This window comes from Scleropages formosus, chromosome 20, assembly GCF_900964775.1.
Source record: "Scleropages formosus chromosome 20, fSclFor1.1, whole genome shotgun sequence".
NCBI classification, from domain to species: Eukaryota; Metazoa; Chordata; class Actinopteri; order Osteoglossiformes; family Osteoglossidae; genus Scleropages; species Scleropages formosus.
In genome coordinates this window covers 18,821,538-18,839,304 of record NC_041825.1, presented here as the reverse complement: position 1 = coordinate 18,839,304, position 17,767 = coordinate 18,821,538, and the positions used below count along the sequence as shown (strand labels likewise).

General features: G+C 44.0%; 1 protein-coding gene across 1 annotated transcript; it reads left to right on the top strand.

Annotated features, from left to right (window-relative positions):
- The first annotated feature begins 1,285 nt into the window (after nucleotides 1-1,285).
- Nucleotides 1,286-17,756, top strand: evpla (envoplakin a). Its single transcript, XM_018761821.2, has 22 exons — nucleotides 1,286-1,459; nucleotides 5,277-5,376; nucleotides 5,695-5,849; nucleotides 6,173-6,296; nucleotides 6,559-6,690; nucleotides 7,123-7,164; nucleotides 7,568-7,729; nucleotides 7,881-7,988; nucleotides 8,124-8,219; nucleotides 8,576-8,686; nucleotides 8,962-9,108; nucleotides 9,591-9,745; nucleotides 9,950-10,047; nucleotides 10,520-10,692; nucleotides 10,933-11,111; nucleotides 11,230-11,368; nucleotides 11,560-11,753; nucleotides 12,076-12,226; nucleotides 13,022-13,105; nucleotides 13,272-13,379; nucleotides 13,551-13,643; nucleotides 13,917-17,756. Exons 1-22 carry the CDS (start codon nucleotides 1,407-1,409, stop codon nucleotides 17,310-17,312), a joined length of 6,000 nt encoding a protein of 1,999 aa, XP_018617337.2. The 5' UTR covers nucleotides 1,286-1,406; the 3' UTR covers nucleotides 17,313-17,756.
- The last annotated feature ends 11 nt before the right edge of the window (nucleotides 17,757-17,767 follow it).

The following is a 17,767-nucleotide window of genomic DNA, read 5'->3' as shown; positions in this document are numbered from 1 at the left end:
CCATGGAGTCTGATGACGGGCTGGTACCTTCAAACTGCTTTTACTACTGCATGGGACACGGGACAAAAGGGTGTGCTGCTGTTCCTGGCATGCAGTGACTAATCATTGCTTTCTCTGCGCCTTTGTAATGGAAAGTGAGCTTTCTAAAAAAAAAAAAAAAAAAAAAACACACACACACACACTTGACTGCCAGATTTTTAAAAAGAGCTTTTTTGTTGCAGTATCTGTTACTCTCTTTGAGACAGTGCTGAGGCCAATTGGACAATACTGCGCTGTTTAATTTAAGGCTTTACTGGGACCTATAGTCAATACAATCTCATTTAGTAGTTCTCACCAAGGACTTTGTACATATTAAGGCTATTGCATGGCTTGTGCCCGAAGAGGTTTATTTTTCTCCATTTTTTCATGGCGTGGAGTTTTTTGTTTTCCTCTCCTCAGCTGCCAGCTGACTTACTTGTACAGCTTCCCCACACATTATTTCTGTGTCTGTTATCAACCAGTTCATATAACTCAGTTTTCTCACAGGTGTCAAGATTTGAGAAGAGCACAGCTGCAATCAGTGTGCATGTTTATATCAATTCTGTGGGATGGGGGAGCATTTTGTTACACTTTAACCGCAAAGAGGTAACTGGATCCATTTTCAGTACCATCATTGACGAGTAAAACCCACATTTTGGGAACCGGCAGAGAGCAGCATACATTATGGATGTGTACTTTGGGCATATAAGCTTTATCCGAAATCGAAAACGAATCATAATGTGTTTCACAACTACACGCTCATCAGTTTCCAGCACCTGAAGTACTATTTACAAGAGTTTAACCCAGCAGCATTTTCTACTCCAAGCACTATTTGCTAATAAAAATCCACGGTAGGGTCTCGTTGCAGCAGCCATGAACGTGCACCTTGGAAGGCGCGGATTTAAAGGCTTGCGGCTGATTGAAGATCTGCTCCCAGTAAACCATCGTGTCTTTAAGCAGTATTGAGTGGTGGTAAGAGTGAAGTGGTTTGCCACGAATCTCTTATTAGTCGAAGGTGTGGAAAGGGGGAATCTTCCGTCGTATTTCAGTCGGGTTTTGCGTCACCTGAGGAATTGTCCTGAGAAAACAATTTTCATTGAGGGAAAGAGGAGTGATACATTTTTAGGGAAACATGAGTGTTTAGGGCCCCTGTACTGAATGAGAAAATGGGGTTTGGAAAGGGCCGGAGCGAGAGAGAAACAGGTCGACCCGGTCCTGTGGAACTAGACAAGTGTCTGGGTGTCGGCACACCTGTTCCTTGGGTGGAGCCAGGACAGGTAGGTCTGCTTTAACTCCGTAGTGTCCCGCGGAATCACCTGCACTACACAGGAGAGAGGAGAGGAAGAGGGTGAAAGGAACGCAGCACCTGGTTTCACGACGCCGCCAGGATGTTTGGAAAAAAGGACCGCAGCACATTAAAGGTCTCCGGGAAGCTCAGCAAGTGAGTGTTGGCCGAGAGGCCACCTGAGCTCCCGTTCTCCTATGCTGTTCTTGGAGGAACCTTCCCCACTTTGGAATTAGCTGATTTCTCTCTTTTTCTGCCGAATCCCTCCGAGCTCCTACCAGAGCGCGAAACCGAGCTGGCTTCCGTTTTACAGCGCATTCTAGTTATCGTTGATGCTTCGCAGTCCAGGGACTGCTGGTTCGCTCCTTAGCAGGCCTGCGGGGACGGAGAGTGCAGGTAAACACTGCTCTTTTGGCTTGACAGATGGTGCGCGACACTGAGAACGTCACGCCGCAACTCTCTAGGAATTGTTCAGAAGTTTTAAAAGCCTTCCCTGGAATCACAATACTTGGCGGCGCCACATCTGGGGGCAAATATCGCGAACAAATTTGATTCGGTTACTTCCACACTTGGAAAACTTAAGCTGAACAGAACACCTGTCTTTGCTTCTTCAACAGATGCTCTTATTCTGAACGATGTGCAAGTGTCCTGTTCGACCTGCGGTAACTGTCATTACTAAATGTAGGCAGATCAGTGATGTCATAGTAAATTTAAATGCGAAAATGTGGTTGAAGCAGAACAATGAGAAAATGGTACTTAATGGTAGTTACACCCATAGGCGAACCAGTTGTGTACTGTCTAAAGAGTTATTCACATTGACTGCTCTGAGACGAACCTGCTTTTACTCCCACGTCTTCAAAGGAGTCAGTAACAAATATATTCAGATGACCTCTAAATAAAAATTCTTGGGTACGATAAGGGGTTTTGTAACGATTTCTTTCTCGTAACCGGGCAAGCCTCTACGCTGACCATTATTTTGCGTACAGTCTAAAATGTTTATTTGGTTACTTGTAATGTAAATTTGTACTTTCAGCTGTATTTTAATTTGTGATATGTAAACATACTGAAAGCGGAGTGATACAGATGGACGGTCTGTCACTTCTCAGCTGTGTTGAGTTGCATCTGCGTGCGGAAGCTGAAATCATTCTCAAATCCGTACCGTTTCACGTTGGAGCCGTTATGCGTAGTCCAGTGAAGTCCAATGCACCGTCATTTCAACACTGTAAAATGTAGAAATAAAAAAAAAAAGTTGCCTACATGTTGGAGAACAGACAACAAACGGACTGGTCCTTGTTATCATTTGCTAAAAAAGCGGCTATGGAATCGGCCTGGAAATGCATAAGCTTTTGGCGGCGCAATTTCTAAATGGAAATACCTGGAGAAAGTTTTCTAGCATACATCGATTTCACTCTTGGTGGGCTGAGTCTGTCTTCCTTCGTTTCTGAGAGAGGTGTGGCGCACTACACACCCACGCGAGGTGTTACGCGGAAACAGAATCGGTAGCGTTCGGATGGTGTTTACGAGTACAGCCACTTGGTATCACTTGGTAGCCAAGATTTGCTCCAGGCCATTGTGGAAACAGCGAGAAAGAGCCAATGGAGAAGGAGGGCGATGGAGCAGAGAGCTGCAGAACCTGGTTGTGCCAAACAGTATTTGAGAGTGTTAGGCGTGCCTCGGGGGGCGTGGTGGCGCAGCGGGTTCGGCCGGGTCCTGCTCTCTGGTGGGTCTGGGGTTTGAGTCCCACTTGGGGTGCCTTGCAATAGACTGGTGTCCCATCCTGGGTGTGTCCCCTCCCACTCTAGCCTTGCACCCTGTGTTACCAGGTTAGGCTCTGGTTTTTGTGACCCTGCTCGGGAGAACCGGTTTCAGAGTTTGTGTGTGTCCCTAGCCCTGCCTCCACATCCCTGTAAGTCCTGGAACCCTACATTAGGGCCCAGCTTCTAGAACTGTTCCTTCATCTCTTGTAACTGCTCAAAGTTCACACTGTCAGATGCCTGGAGCCCCCAGAAGGGAAGGAATGAATGTGACTCTGAGCTAAACTACCATTGGTGTCATCAGTGCACTGGGGTTGCGAGTGGAACGAGAGACATCTGGGAGCAGAAATATTTTTCAACGATGCTGACAGAGTCACCACAGTGCGAACACACACACACACACCAACAGGGTGTAAAAAGAACAAAAGGAAATTGACGTGTGTTCACATCATGGATTACTGCAGGAAGAATCATGTCACACTCTCATATTTGTCAGTCAGCCATCACTTTGGCCAGTCTGCATGAAGCAGTAGCTCAGGAAGCACATCTGGCAGACTCAGGAAAAAAAAAATAAATCACTGCACCACAATTGATCAGCATTTGCCTGTGGCAAAAAAGTGGAAAAAAAAAGCTAAACGACCAAGATGATGCTCCTTTCCATTTAAACATTTTGTTCCAAAGATCTGTTCCAAGAAAGGTGTTCATGTGATGCACTTGTGCATTTCTCTGGGAGGGATGTTTCTCTGAGGGATACATGTAGGCAGAGAGATAGAAAAGGGAACAACCAAAACACGTCAAGTTGGTTCTAAACCTCTGCTAGAAGCAATAATTTCAGCTGAATTGAAATGATGGGCCTGTGAGGTCCTTCTGTAACTGATTTACTCAAGATAAATCCCACAGTTGTAATTAATTATCCAGGTTTTTTGCTTTACTTATTGATTTGTTGCATTTTCTGTTTTCTTTTGTGTCAAACATCTCTTCTTAGGTAGCTCAGATAAATGGAAATTTTAATGCCTATGTAAAGATAAGACCTTCGAATGCATGATACGTGAATGAATGTAAATTATTAACATTACGATGGCTTTTCCTGTTTTTATGACTTGATTCATTTACCCATATCGTACATACTTATGTTTGCAAAATGTGCTACACCTGTGTAAGAAGCATAATAAATCGAGGCGTGTCCATGTGTAGGGAGAAACGTTGTTTGCCCGTCATGAGTGACTTGACGTTTCCCTACATTTAAATGGATATTCTTTCATTATCAAAACACGCCATTCAAATCAAGGCATTTCAATTTCCTGCTTTCTCCTCAGAATATATCACTCTAACTGTTTAAGATAATTGCCATGGTTTACATTTATTTTATATTATGTTCAACATGTTCATTTACGATTCCAACGCTATTTCTATAATAATTTGACAACATGATATTTATGCCGGGGAGTATCATTTATAAAAAAATATGTTTTGAGGAAACAAATGTGATAGATTTGTAGTAAACTATAAACTATAGCACAATGCAGTTGTAGCTGACACGGGGAGTGTCCAGAAATGCTCGACCTACCTGCAGGTCCTGCTACATCGAGAGAAAAACAATAGCTGAGTGTTCAAAGAGCGACGGAACGGAATGGCAACCGTCAGAGGAATTTAGGAGCTGACTCGTGAACGTTTTTTTCAATGACGTGCACCTGACTTTCAGGCCGCCGAATCTCCTCATCACTGAACATACCCTCATTTTGTCGGGAAGACTCCTTCAGTCTTAAAGTGCAAGTTAAAATCAAGAGCACCGTTTATCTGTGTCTCGTCCCTCGGTGTAGAACAGGAACTGACGAGACTGGAACATTCAAGATTCTGCCATTTTTTCTTCCACTTTTCTGGTAACCTTGTACTTTACCTGCCGCTGTAAAGGAAAAAATCCATCCATGCAGTTTCAATTACCACTTGTCCTGAGCAGGGTCATGGTGACCTGGAGCCTATCCCATAATAAGTGGGCACGTACGCCCTGAGTGGGATGCCAGTATAAAGGAAAGAGATTTAGTGGAATACAGCTTCTTTAAAATCAAATTGTGAGAAATAAAACAGGGAAATGTTTCATTTGTAATATTTTCTTGTCCTGCAAGATATGTGTGAAAGATGGAAATGGCCCTGAAGTATGACCGTTACAAAGTGTGTCGTGGCGCTGGGTCTCACAGCGAATCTGTCTGTCCTCAACACAGGACGCAGGCTAATGACCTGGCCTTGCTGATCGCGCGCATGCAGAAGAGTGCAGATCAGGTGGAGAAGGATATCCTGTATGCCGAGGAGAAGCTGGCAGTGGTATGATGACTTGCTCTCTCTACCGGGCACACACTCACACACGGATGCGTGCGCAAACTTCCGGTAGTTGAAAGATGCCTAAGTGTCATGGGCGGCATTCACCTCATCTTCAGCGAAAGGCCCTGCTTTAGCGAATGTAAAAAAAACCACTTCACTCAACGGTAAACTCTTTTAGATGAGGTAGCGTTGTTCTCATGATCGTAGCAAACGAACTAAACGGGCTTTTCGTTTGACAGAAATGAATGGTTATCTTGTCCAGCGGCGGTCTCCTTTTCCGCATCTCACCCTGCTGCCCTTGGTCCGCCTATCTGTTCTCAGGACAGAGAGAATTTGAGGAATGAGCACCCCTTGCAGCACCAGCAGGAGAATGCAGACTTCCTAGCGGAAGCCGAGGGTCTGCTGAAGGACTTGTACCTCGATGTTGACAAGGCCAAGAAGATGAAGCATCCGCAGGCCAGTGAGATTGAGAGCGAGTGAGTGTCTCATTGTCACTGATCTCATATGTGTTTCGCCCGCCCGCCCACACACACACACACACACACACACACACACACACACATATATATAGGCACAGTAGGTAGAGTAAAGTCCCCCCCATCTGAGCTGAATGGAACTAACCAAAACTCAAGAGTATTTTTGTTTCACATGATATACAGTATGTATGTTGACGTATTTCACAGAAGACATTGAAATAAGAGTGGTTCGGAAGGGTTTGCTCCGTGAACATGTCTGCGTTTTCTCCCCAAGTACGGCATGGAGGAGGGATTCTCAGTCTGCCTCCCTTTCATCTCTTTAGTGTCAGCCATCTCCATGACCGCTGGTTGAAGGACTGTGCCGATTACCGGGAAATTTACGAACTGATGAAGGAGGTTGAAGTATCTCCCAGGATCGACTGGATTCAGGTGCTCAATCAGAAACAGGTAAGCCAGACCTCCTGTGCCTCCCTTGCCCACACAGTGCAAGTCCTTACCTCACATGGCTCGTCATTGTTCAAAACGTGAGATGGGAAGGAGGAATGACCCGTTACCTGATAGGTAGCGGTGCACTCCATCCGCAATTTCCAGGGTACAATTCCAGTCCTCTGAAGCCAAGCTGCTGTGTTTCTGTGCCGTTTTGTCCGTCCCGAACGAAGAAAGACTGAGGACTCACTGTCTTGACTGCGGATTGTGATATCTCACGCAGAGGGAGGTGAATGCAGAACAGTACGGCCCTACCGTGTCAGATCTGGAGAAGCAGATCGCTTCGCACAACATTCTGCACAAGGAGATCGAGGCCTACGGCACCCAGCTGAACGTCAGCTCTGGCAACTCTTCGGTACGGAGGCACCGCACACGCAGACACCGGTCTCATTCTACTCTGGCTTGATCCGTTTGACTGATTGAATGAATTTGAAATTATTTACAAAGTTTTCAAGTTGCACATATATTTATGTAAAGCGTGATGTAAGGACACTGGTGGTGATTTAATATCAATAAACAATAAACATTCAGAAAGGGTACGGACAGAAGAAAGCGAGCTTGTCTTGTCTTCTAAGTTTCACTTATGTTTTTCTTTCATTGGTCCAGATGGCCAGTGCACATCTGCAAGATGTAGAAGAGTTTAAACAAATGCTTCTCAGTTTAAAATAAAACAAACAACATATTTCAGTTAGTTCCCTGTACTGGCGTACACTGGATTTAGTGTAACGCAGCATACTAAAGAGTGCTTTGGGGGATTAACTTTACTTTCAAATCTCTCGCATTTCAGGAGCAGTATGCTGACATCAGGAAACAGTACAATAATCTTTTGGTGAGTAATATTCATGGGGGGGGAGGCAGCAGGCTTGGCGAGGTCCTGCCCTCCGGTGGGTCTGGGGTTTGAGTCCCGCTTGGGGTGCCCTGTGACAGACTGGCATCCTGCCTTGGGTGTGTCCCCACCCCATCCAGCCCTACGCCCTGTGTTGCCGGGCTAGGCTCCAGCTCACCGTGACCCCACCTGGGACAAGCAGCTTCAGACAGTGTGTGTGCGTGTATATTTATGACTAGGAATAAAACCTTGTGATCCAGTGCTGGATTTAAGTATTTTTGTTGTTATAATCTAACTTTTGTAATGTGACTGAGTGCTACACGGTGTGAATAAGGATACTCTTTTTATTATTACAATCACTTTGTGAGAAGGGTCATCTAGTTTTACACCTTCTCCTGCCTTACAGGACAACTCCAAGTGGAGGCGCCACTACCTGAGCAGCCTATACGATTACATGCAGGGCTGTAACAAGGAGATATCTTACCTGGGTGAAGAGCAGAAGAAGATCCTCAAGCAGGACTGGAGTGACCAGATAGTGGATCCGCAAGACGTCAGAAGACAGTACGAGGTGAGAGGGGGCCACAGGGGCTGTGTAATGGATAAAATTCTTTTAAACAAAAGCATTGGCTAAGCAACAAAACACTCATAAAGATTCGGTCATTAAATAGAAGGAAGCAAAGAGGTTTATTTTACTCGTGATTTTATGATGTTTTTCTTAGAATTTCAAGAACAACAGCTTGCTGGCCCACGAAAGTGATGTGAATACACTACAGGATGATGGCGATCGACTCATAGAGATGAAACACCCTGCCAGCGGTATTATCGAGGTGTTTATCTCACAGTACACAACGCATACGCAAGAACCATTCCTTTTGATTTGTAAAGGAAAATCAAAAATGTTGCCGACGTTTAAATGGCGAAGTGCTGAACGGGCCTTTATTTCCCACCCATGCATGCTCCAGGACCACAAAGAGGCGGTGCGAAATGAGTGGCAGAAATTCCTCAATCTGTGTATATGCCAGGAAGCCCATCTGAAGAATGTGGAGGACTATAAAAAGGTAGCTAAAGAGACAGTTGCCATTTTTGTTAGGTCTTGGAAGTATGGGTACATTTGTTGGCTAAAAAGCAAAGTGCATGGAATGATCTTGCTGCTGTGTGTTACCTAGGGTCAACAGGTAGTGTAGTGGGTTAGGGCTTCTGCCTTTGGACCTGAAGGTCACAGGTTTGATTCCCACTTCTGGCTGTAGTACCCTTGAGCAAGGTACATATCCTCAATTGCTCCAGTGAAATGACCCAGCTGTGTAAATAGGTTAATAATTGTGACCTTAATGTTGTAAGTTGCTTTGGCTAGATGAACTTATGCGTTGGGTGTCACCTCTCAGTATGTGATTTGTCCGATTTCTATGCTCTTCAGTTCCAACTGGATTTGGACATGCTGAATGACTCCCTCGCCAAACTCAACGCCAATGCGGATCCCAAAGCTCTTAGCAACAAGACCAACACTGAGATCCTTCTTCAGCTCGAGGTTAGTCCCTACTGGCTTGATCACATAACAGTGTTTCTTAAATGAACAATGAGAAGATCATAGATCCACATACAGTTTCTTATTAGTTCTGCAGTTTTCATTCCGTTTTAAACGATCCGCTCCATTTCGGGCATATGCGTTTGTCCTGTAGAGAAAAGATCTTTTGGATTTTCTGTAATTTACATTTACTTCTGGTAGAACGTAGTGCAGTACAGCACTGGGCAGGACCCTGAGCATATCTGTATTCAGCGGCTGTCTCTGTTTACTCCACACAGGGGGATGAGAACGCAGTGCAGAGGAGCGAGTTGCTCCTGGCTGACCTGAAGACACGCAGTGCCAACGTGGCCCCGCTGAAGCTGCGCCACACCAAGCTCAGCAAACCTGTGACAGTGGAATCCCTGTGTGACTGGAGCAGCGGCAAGGTACAGGGGTCCCCAGGGACCCTGCATCACCAAAGCAGAAGCATCTTCGAGTGCTCCTGTTAAAATAACCAACCTGCTTACCTTTGTTATGCTGATAGTCAGGACACTTTATCTTATACAATCTCTCAAGCTATGGATGTGTTCATGTAGAAAATAAATTGCTTCATTTATCTTTAGTCATACTCTAAAATGATCCTTATATGCTTCCACATACTTTTATACAAAAGAATATTAAGTGTAATAAAATAATAAACATAGAGCATATTACAATGTTCTTCAATATGGCCAGGACAATATGTCTACAGACAGAAATAACAATAATATTAAAATATATTAAGTCCTTTGGACTCAAAGATATTCATGTGCAATTATTGTCTATGGAACTAGTTTTCAGTTTCACTGCAAGATAAATCTTCATAACTCTAAGTCTGATGTCTGAGAACAGTTCGATAGAATTTTTTTTCTCATTTGACCTTTTACAGTCATCAGTGACTCGAGGAGAGAAGCTAATTCTGAAGTCCAATGCGAACAATGAGAACTGGCAAGTTCAGGCTAACAATGGCGTCACCAAATCCATACCAGGAGTGTGTTTCACGGTGCCGCCACCAGACCTGGAAATGACTGACAAAGTGAACAGGTAATGACTCAGGACTAATTCTTATTCAAACAAAATAGCAGCAAAGACTAACTGAATGTGAAGAGAACAATCAATCATTGTACTCTTGCAGTGTACACCAGTTGTTCACACTGTAATCAATTTTTATATTTGAATAACAGCTGTAAGTCCCTCTGAGACAAGTAATACATGTAAGCTTTACATGTGGCATGTTTGTGGCAATAGGCTGGGTGCAGATCTTGAAAACCTGAAGAAGAGCAGAGCATCAGTGCAGGCTTCACTGAAGAACCCAGCCACAGAGGTCGTACGCCAACAGAAATCCGGTGAGTAAAGTGTACTCCTCAGGTCAAGGCCCGGTCAACATCAAATGGGACGCTCCAGTGCAGCATGAATCCTGAAGCTAGATTCTGCTGAGTGCATTCAGTTTAAATAGCAGCAATGCTTTTTCTTCTTTTTTGAGAGCTTCAAAATATAGGAAGGGACAACACTCAATACCTAAAGAGGGATAGAACATTTACATTTAGCTGATGCTTTTCTCCAAAGCGACTTGAAATGCAAAGCTACATACAATTATTTATCCATTATACAGCTGGGTAATTTTACTGGAGCAATTTTAGGAGAAGTACTTTGTTCAAGGGCACTACAACAACAGATGGGACTTGAACCTGTGGGTCCAAAGGCAGCAGCTCCAACCACTAAAGTACCAGCTGCCCCAGACTACATGTTCCCCATCCTTTCCAACATCTGGTAGCAATTTTTCTGCCTTCTTGTAAATTGCTCTTCGCTGTTCCTCAGGCACCATGTCCAGCAGTCCAGAGAACCCCAAGGCTCAGGAAGCTGCTAGCCGCCTGAACAAGCTGGACAAGGACCTGGCGCAAACCAAGCAGGACATGCTGAAGCGGATGAGAGCCCCGCTTGACCGAAGTGACCCAGTAGGAGACCTTGCCAACCGCCTGAAGCAACAGGAGGTGAGGGTGTAGGGCTCAGCTCTCTCTGGGAGTTTTCAGATAAAGTCTGTTCTTTCATTCTTTGTTAATCACAGTAACTGCAAAACAATGCTAACTGACTTTTTCTTTCTGAATCCGGTGTCACGACTTTCAAGACAAACTCTAGAATTCTTTATATGTGTCTTGTCTGCTGTTTGATTGGCATCTTCAATGTCAACTGTCAATTCCTGTATTGTAACTGGTGTATGCGGTGCCCTTTAGCAATCAGAAAACGCTCTGAAGAACATGGAGCAGGAGACGGCGGCGGCCCAACGTGCCGTGGAGCCCTTCCTGTCCCAGAAATCCAGCGGTTCTACCTCCGCAGCCCTGCCCCTCAAAATGAGCAACGTTAAAAACAAGCAGGATGAGCTAGCAGCTCTCACTGATCTCTACAAAAAGAAGTAAAGTCGAAAACAAACAGAAATGCATGTATATACCAAGCTGACAGACATTAATAAAAAACAATCTAGTTTCATGAAATGCAGTAAGAGCCTCTTCTGATGTTCCTCTTTATGACAGGGCTAATGCCTCCCTTAACCTGGAGAACCAAATAAAGAAGGTGGATACCATGATCTCTGGGTTTGAGAAGCAGCTCTCTAATGACAGTACAATCCCAGACCTACCTAACGCCACCCAGACACGTACCCAGGAGATTCAGGTGCGTGCATGACCAGTCGGCGATTGTGACACTGTCACATAGTACAGCATCGTAAAAACCGGATGAATTATTACTCTAGGTATCTAAAGGTGTTGTTCACGTCTCCTGTCTCAGGGCAAAACATTGCCAAATGTAGCAGTCTCCGTGAAGTTCTGAAACTCACCATTCCTTTTAAATTCCTACACCGGCAGAGGTTGCGCAAAGATGTGGCCAGCAAGCAGGATGAAATGAGCAAGCTAAACAAAGACCTGGAAGCCACCGAGCAGCTGTGCAGCACATTGCAGAAGAGCTACCAGGAGTACTGTCCTGACATCCGCAGGCAGGAGAACCAGGTGAACTGCCTCAGGAATCGCTACGCTACGCTCAGCAACCAGCTGCAGGAGAGGTAGGAGCCCAAGGGCGGAGTCTCCGTAGTGGAGGTTCTCTGTACGTCCGTTAGCATCCGTTTTTAGGGCAGAACCCAGTATCTGTATTTTTCTCTGTGGCTTCGGTGAAGTTGGATGGACTGGGTCCTTGTGTACAACCGTTGTGATGTATGCACAGGGTATAACATCTTCTCCTGTGTATCTTGAATGTACTCACTTAATACTATAAAATATTAAGTGTACTATCAAACTATCAAAAGTGTTCTATCAAACTACTCTTTTCAAAACATTTTACTCTTTTTGGTGTTTTTGTTGAGTTGTTCATTGTGTCTCCATGAACAGGGAGCGCATGTTACAAGAAGCAAGCAAAAAAAAACAGTCTTTCGAGAATGCCACGCGGTCCCTGGAATCCTTCCTCGACAGCTTGCCCGACAACAAAATCAGTCCCACTGACAGCCTGTCTCAGGTCAACGCCAAGCAGACTTCTCAAAAGGTTTGTGAATCATTTGTGTTTGCACACTGGGGTTACAATAACATTGGCAGTGGTGACAGATGCAATGTATGTACTATAATAGTAATAACAGTAATGATACAGTAGTCTCGATTATCCAACTTATATGGGACAAATGCAAGGCTGGAAAACTGAAAACACTGGATACTATGGAGCAGTTGTATACAGCATATAAGAAATGAGGAAATCTGTGCCCTTCTATAGTAGAACAGCTGGTAGCATAATGGTAAGCACTACTGACTTTAGACCCAAAAGTTGCAGGTTTGATTCCCACCTCTGGCTATAGTACCTTTAACCAAGGTACTTACCTTAAATTGCTGAAGTAAGAATTACCTAGTTATACAAATGGGTAAATAATTGTAAGTTGCCTTGGAAAAAAAACTGTCACTTAATGCAAATATTGTTAAACTGTTAGCCAGAGAAATTGATTTCATACTGTATCAGACCTAATGTATGTGCCGTAAAGCAGATGATATCATGCGGTATGCTGGGTATATCAGATATTCTGAATGTCCAATAACCAAAGGTTGGACAATTGAGATTTTCCTGTAATAAGAATTTATGTTCAAAATGTATTATGTCTGAAATAATTCCTATGTTTTGCATAACAAAAAAAGTCTTAAACCTTAAAAACAATTTTTCATTTCAAACACACACCATGAAGTTGCCTTCAACAAATTTTAACCCAGAAACAAATGGACAAAAACAAAAATCTTCTCTGCCAAAAAAGTCAAATGTTCTAATGTGCCAAGTCCTCAAAATTATGTTTTATTGCAGAGAGTAGTAGAAGACATCAGGAGGAAGGGAGATGAAGTTGACCAAATTGTTGACCTGTCCCAGGACCTACAGACAGTCATTACTGTAAGACCATTGCAGACTTTTTTTGCATGTATTGAAAAACCTCAGCTAAAAATGTGTGTCCTATTGATATGTTTGGGACAGTGCTGCTCCACCCAAGAGTTCAGGGCATACTTGAATAACAGTTTTCATAATTTTTAAAAAAAAATTGTGGGTTTGATTTTGGCAGGAATATGAGACCAACTCTAACAAGTTCAGCAACTCACTTGATGAGTCTGTTGCCACAAACTCCAAAAGACTCCACTCATCCAGCCTGGCTGACTCTGTGCGGAAACAGGTATGACACAGAACCTGTAATCATCTGTAATCTGGCAAGGCATACCTGTAATAAATACATGTGGCAAATCTCAATTTGTAATCTTCCTGATCAGCCCCATCCTGTTCAAGGTCACCAGAGCTGAGGTGGTGTACATGAGCTAATGGCAGGCTATGTTTTGTTGTATAACAGGAGAAAGCTCTGGTGAACCGTTACGCTGATGTATCTGCAAAGAATGAGCAGCTGCTGAATCAGATGGGTTTGGCCAAGAACATCATCGCACAAGTAAGGCAAAGAAAATTAAACTTTTAGGTGCTTGAAGCCATAAACCAGTAAGAAATAAATCACCATGTTTATTGCAAATTATTTTCATGATCTCCACGAAAGCCGCTTTAATTTTTAACTACTCTAAAGCTCTCTGCAGCCAATAACTGCAATCCTTAAGTTGTATATCTAATATGTATAAATTAAATAGACTTAAGAATAATTTTTAACTAAAAAATGGGGAAAATCCCACTCTTACCTTGTACAATCCACTATATTATCTTATCTGAATAGAATGAGGAGAAGGTAAATCAACAAGTGGTGAAGCAGCAACTGCAACAACAGAGTTTTCAGAGGAGCCAGGAAGAGACCGATGGTCTGAAGAAGAACCTGGAGGAAGAAACTGCCAGACGAAATCATACGGAGAGTACCTTGGACACATTCAGAACACGCATGATGTCTCTGAAGAGTCGCAGAGGAGTAGAAAGGGTGGAGGAGAAAGAAGTGCTGCAATACTATCGTGATCCCAAACTGGAGAGTGACCTTGATCTCCTAAGAAACAAGATCCATGAGGAATCCCTTAAGCGCTCCAGCACTCAAACACAGGTTGAAGTGACCAATGAGAAGATTGTCTTCATAGAAAAAGAGCTGAAGAACACAAAGCCCAAGCTTGTGACTAAGGAAGTGACAGAGATCGAAAAAGACCCCCAGCTTGATGTGGAAGCCAATAAGCTGAGAGAGGAGATCCGGAGATTGCGGGATGAGCTTCGGACCAGAGAAAATGAAACTGTACACATGAAAACTGAGTATACAATTCTGCAGCAGAAGAAGCCAACTATCAAGGAGAAGGTGGTGAAGAAGGAAGTAGTAAGACTGGAGAAGAATCCAGAAATGCTGAGAGCTGTAAAAACCTTTGAGACTGAAATTGCAGATGAAAGCCTGCGGTGCAAGGCCCTGAACGATGAAATCTTCCAAACTAGGAGTCAAATCAATACATTGGAAAGAATTATTCCCACTGTGGAGCCAAAGATTATTACTAAAGAGGTGAAAAAAGTGGAACAGGACCCTGAGCTCATTGGAGAATCCAAGAGACTTCGAACCCTTCTGGATGATCAGAAGACCGAAAACAATGCCATAGTGAGGGAGCTAAAGGAGCTCCAGACTCGATATATTCAAGTGGATCAGTTGAAGCAAAATGTGGAAATCAAGGAAATCATCAATGAGATCTACAGGGTGGACCCTCAGACTGAGATGGAGCTTGTGCGGCTAAGGAATGAGATACAAGACTCCACCCGACGCCGTGGTAACATAGAGAAAGAAACTGAGTTAGTGAGAATTGACCTTGCATCACTACGTTCTCAGAAGCCCAAGGTGGAGACGAAGGAAGTTCTCCAGGAAGTAGTGAAAGAGGAGAGAAGCCCTGAAATTATGAAGGAAATTCAAAGACTCAATGAGCAGGTGTTCCGCTTGCAGAGCAGCTACGACATAACCCAAGATCAACTGCTTCACCTGCGCAAAGAAAGAGACGAATGGAAGGCCGAAAAATCCAAGGTGGAGACAAAACTCGTCACTAAAGACATTATTAAGTATGAGAATGATCCACTCTTGGAGAAAGAGGCTGAGCGACTCAGAATGGAACTGCGCGAGGAAACTCAACGGCGTCGTACCACCGAGGAAACGGTCTTTGACCTGGTGAATAAGTACATCCTGCTAGAGAGGCAGAAGCCAGAGGAGAAGGTGGTGGTGCAGGAAATGGTGCGTCTACAGAAGGACCCCAGACAGATTTTGGACCATGAAAAACTAAACAGGGAACTGGATGAGGAGATAAAATCCCGCAGACAGCTGGAGCTGGAGCTGCAGCAACTGAGAGCCCTGTTGCTGGAGAAAGAGAGGAGCCTCAGGGACATGGATGAAAGGCAGAAGAAGATCCAGGTAGAGATGGAACTGAGACAAATAAAAGCCAGAATTTATGAACTAGAAAATGCTCCACCACCTATTGAAGAGAAAATTGTGATTGAGGAGGTCCTCAAGGTTGAGAGGGATTCCAAACTAGAGAAGATGATCAATGGCCTGCGTGCGGACTTGGACAGAGAGAGCAGCGAGATCTTGCGCCTGAACAGGGACATCAGAAATGTTACTCTTAAACTGGATATCCTGCAAAAAGAAAAGTCTGTAGAAAAAACAGTTTACAAAGAAGTTATTAGAGTAGAGAAAGACCAAGCTGTAGAAGCTGAGAGGGCTCACCTCAGAGATCAAGCGACTCGTGAGAGAAATTCCAGACGAGACATGGAGGATGAAATCCAGAGGCTCAGCGACAAACTGAATCGATTTCACAGCACAAAGACAAATGTCTCTCGAGAAGCCAACAGTGTTATACAGAACAGAGACAACCTGCTGAAGGAGAAGGAGAATATTTTAAGGGAGCTGAGAACACTGGAGTCTGAGAGACAGGACACCACTATATCCTTCCAGCAGCAATCCAGGCTGATGAGTGAGATAAGCCAGAAGAACAGGCAAAAAAGTATTAAGATGGAATCAGATGTGCAGCGCCTGGAGAGAGAGATTCTGAATGAAAAAGACAAAATAAACAAAAGGGAGAATGCTATCAGGGAACTGCTGAATAGCATGAAGAAGGAAGATAGCGCTGAGACGCGGACAAGTGAGACCAATGTATCCACTAAAATTACCATCTTAGATCCAGAAACAGGCAAAGATATGTCTCCATATGATGCATATATGCAGGGGCTGATTGATCGCAACCAGTACATCCATCTGCAGGAGCTGGAGTGTGACTGGGAAGAGATTTATACCATGGGTCCTGATGGGGAGACCTCTCTGCTCCAGGATCGCAAGAGCGGCAAGCAGTATTCCATCAAAGATGCTCTGAAAGATGGTAGATTGACCCAGTATGATCTCCAGCTATACAAGGAAAACAAGATGCCAATTTCAGAATTTGCTCTTTTAGTTGCTGGAGACAAAAAGAAAACATCCTTTATTACCCCACTTAAGAGCTCTTTAACTTCCATCTCTAACACCACCAGGAGAAGCTCACCCAGTAGTAATGAACAGTTGCCAATTTGTGGAATACGCGATACTTCCTCTGACACTTGCATGTCCTTGAGAACTGCCATGGCCAGCAAGTTGATTGACACCAACACAGGCCAGAAGCTGCTTGAAGCACAGGCAGCCACTGGGGGAATCATAGATATCGGCAGTAAAGAACGCTACTCAGTTCAGAGGGCAGCAGAACGCGGGCTTGTGGAAGCAGGTCAGCTGCAGAGACTACTCAATGCTCAGAAGGCCTTTACAGGAATAGAAGACCCTATTACCAAGGAGCGCTTCTCAGCAGGGGAAGCAATTCAGAAAGGCTGGATACCTAAGGATAGTGGCATGCGCTACTTGGAGGCGCAGCACCTGACAGGGGGACTGGTGGACCCAAGCAAATCTGGCCGTATTTGTCTCACGGATGCCGTTAAGCTTAACATGATTGACAACAACATGCTCAGAGAGCTCCAGGAGGAGTACTACTATGCCAAAGACCTAGTTGACCCCATTACAAAGGAGAAGCTCAACTACAAACAAGCTTTGGCTCGCTGTAAGAAAGACCCCGCCACAGGCCTCTTGTTTCTACCAGCTGCTGAGGCCTCCTACAACCCATCATATTCCAGCCACCAAGTCTCATATTTTTAGACTTATTCATAGGCAGATCAAAGAACATGCTGAAACATGACAGAGCAATTACTAAAAAGATATTCAACACAAAAGATGCAAAGCAACACAAGAAATGACCTGCCTCAGGAAGTTCTACCAAAATTACTTTGCTCATTTTAGGGTCACGTTATTGCTGCTGAGCTGCTTCTACTTGTTCATGTAATTCTTTCGTTTTATTGTGAATCTTATTTAAATTGCACAAGCAGCATTTCTGTTTGCGAAAAAACATTACGCGCTTGACCTTATCTGGAACATTTTTTACTGCAGTACTTGGGTTAAAGGGCACTGTTGACATATTATTCACTCATGAAGCTTTGCTGATAAATATCCTGAAGTGTGGAAACTATAACATTCCTTTTAACACTATTTTGTTTGATACTGTATTATTCTACGCATATCTCAATTAAAATTTACATGGCTCAAGTTTGTTCTAT

Coding starts and splice junctions, on each gene's coding strand:
- evpla (XM_018761821.2), top strand. CDS start 1,407: ATGTTTGGAAAAAAGGACCGCAGCACATTAAAGGTCTCCGGGAAGCTC. Junction 7,730..7,880: donor ACGTCAGAAGACAGTACGAG/GTGAGAGGGGGC, acceptor TGTTTTTCTTAG/AATTTCAAGAACAACAGCTT. Junction 8,220..8,575: donor ATGTGGAGGACTATAAAAAG/GTAGCTAAAGAG, acceptor TATGCTCTTCAG/TTCCAACTGGATTTGGACAT.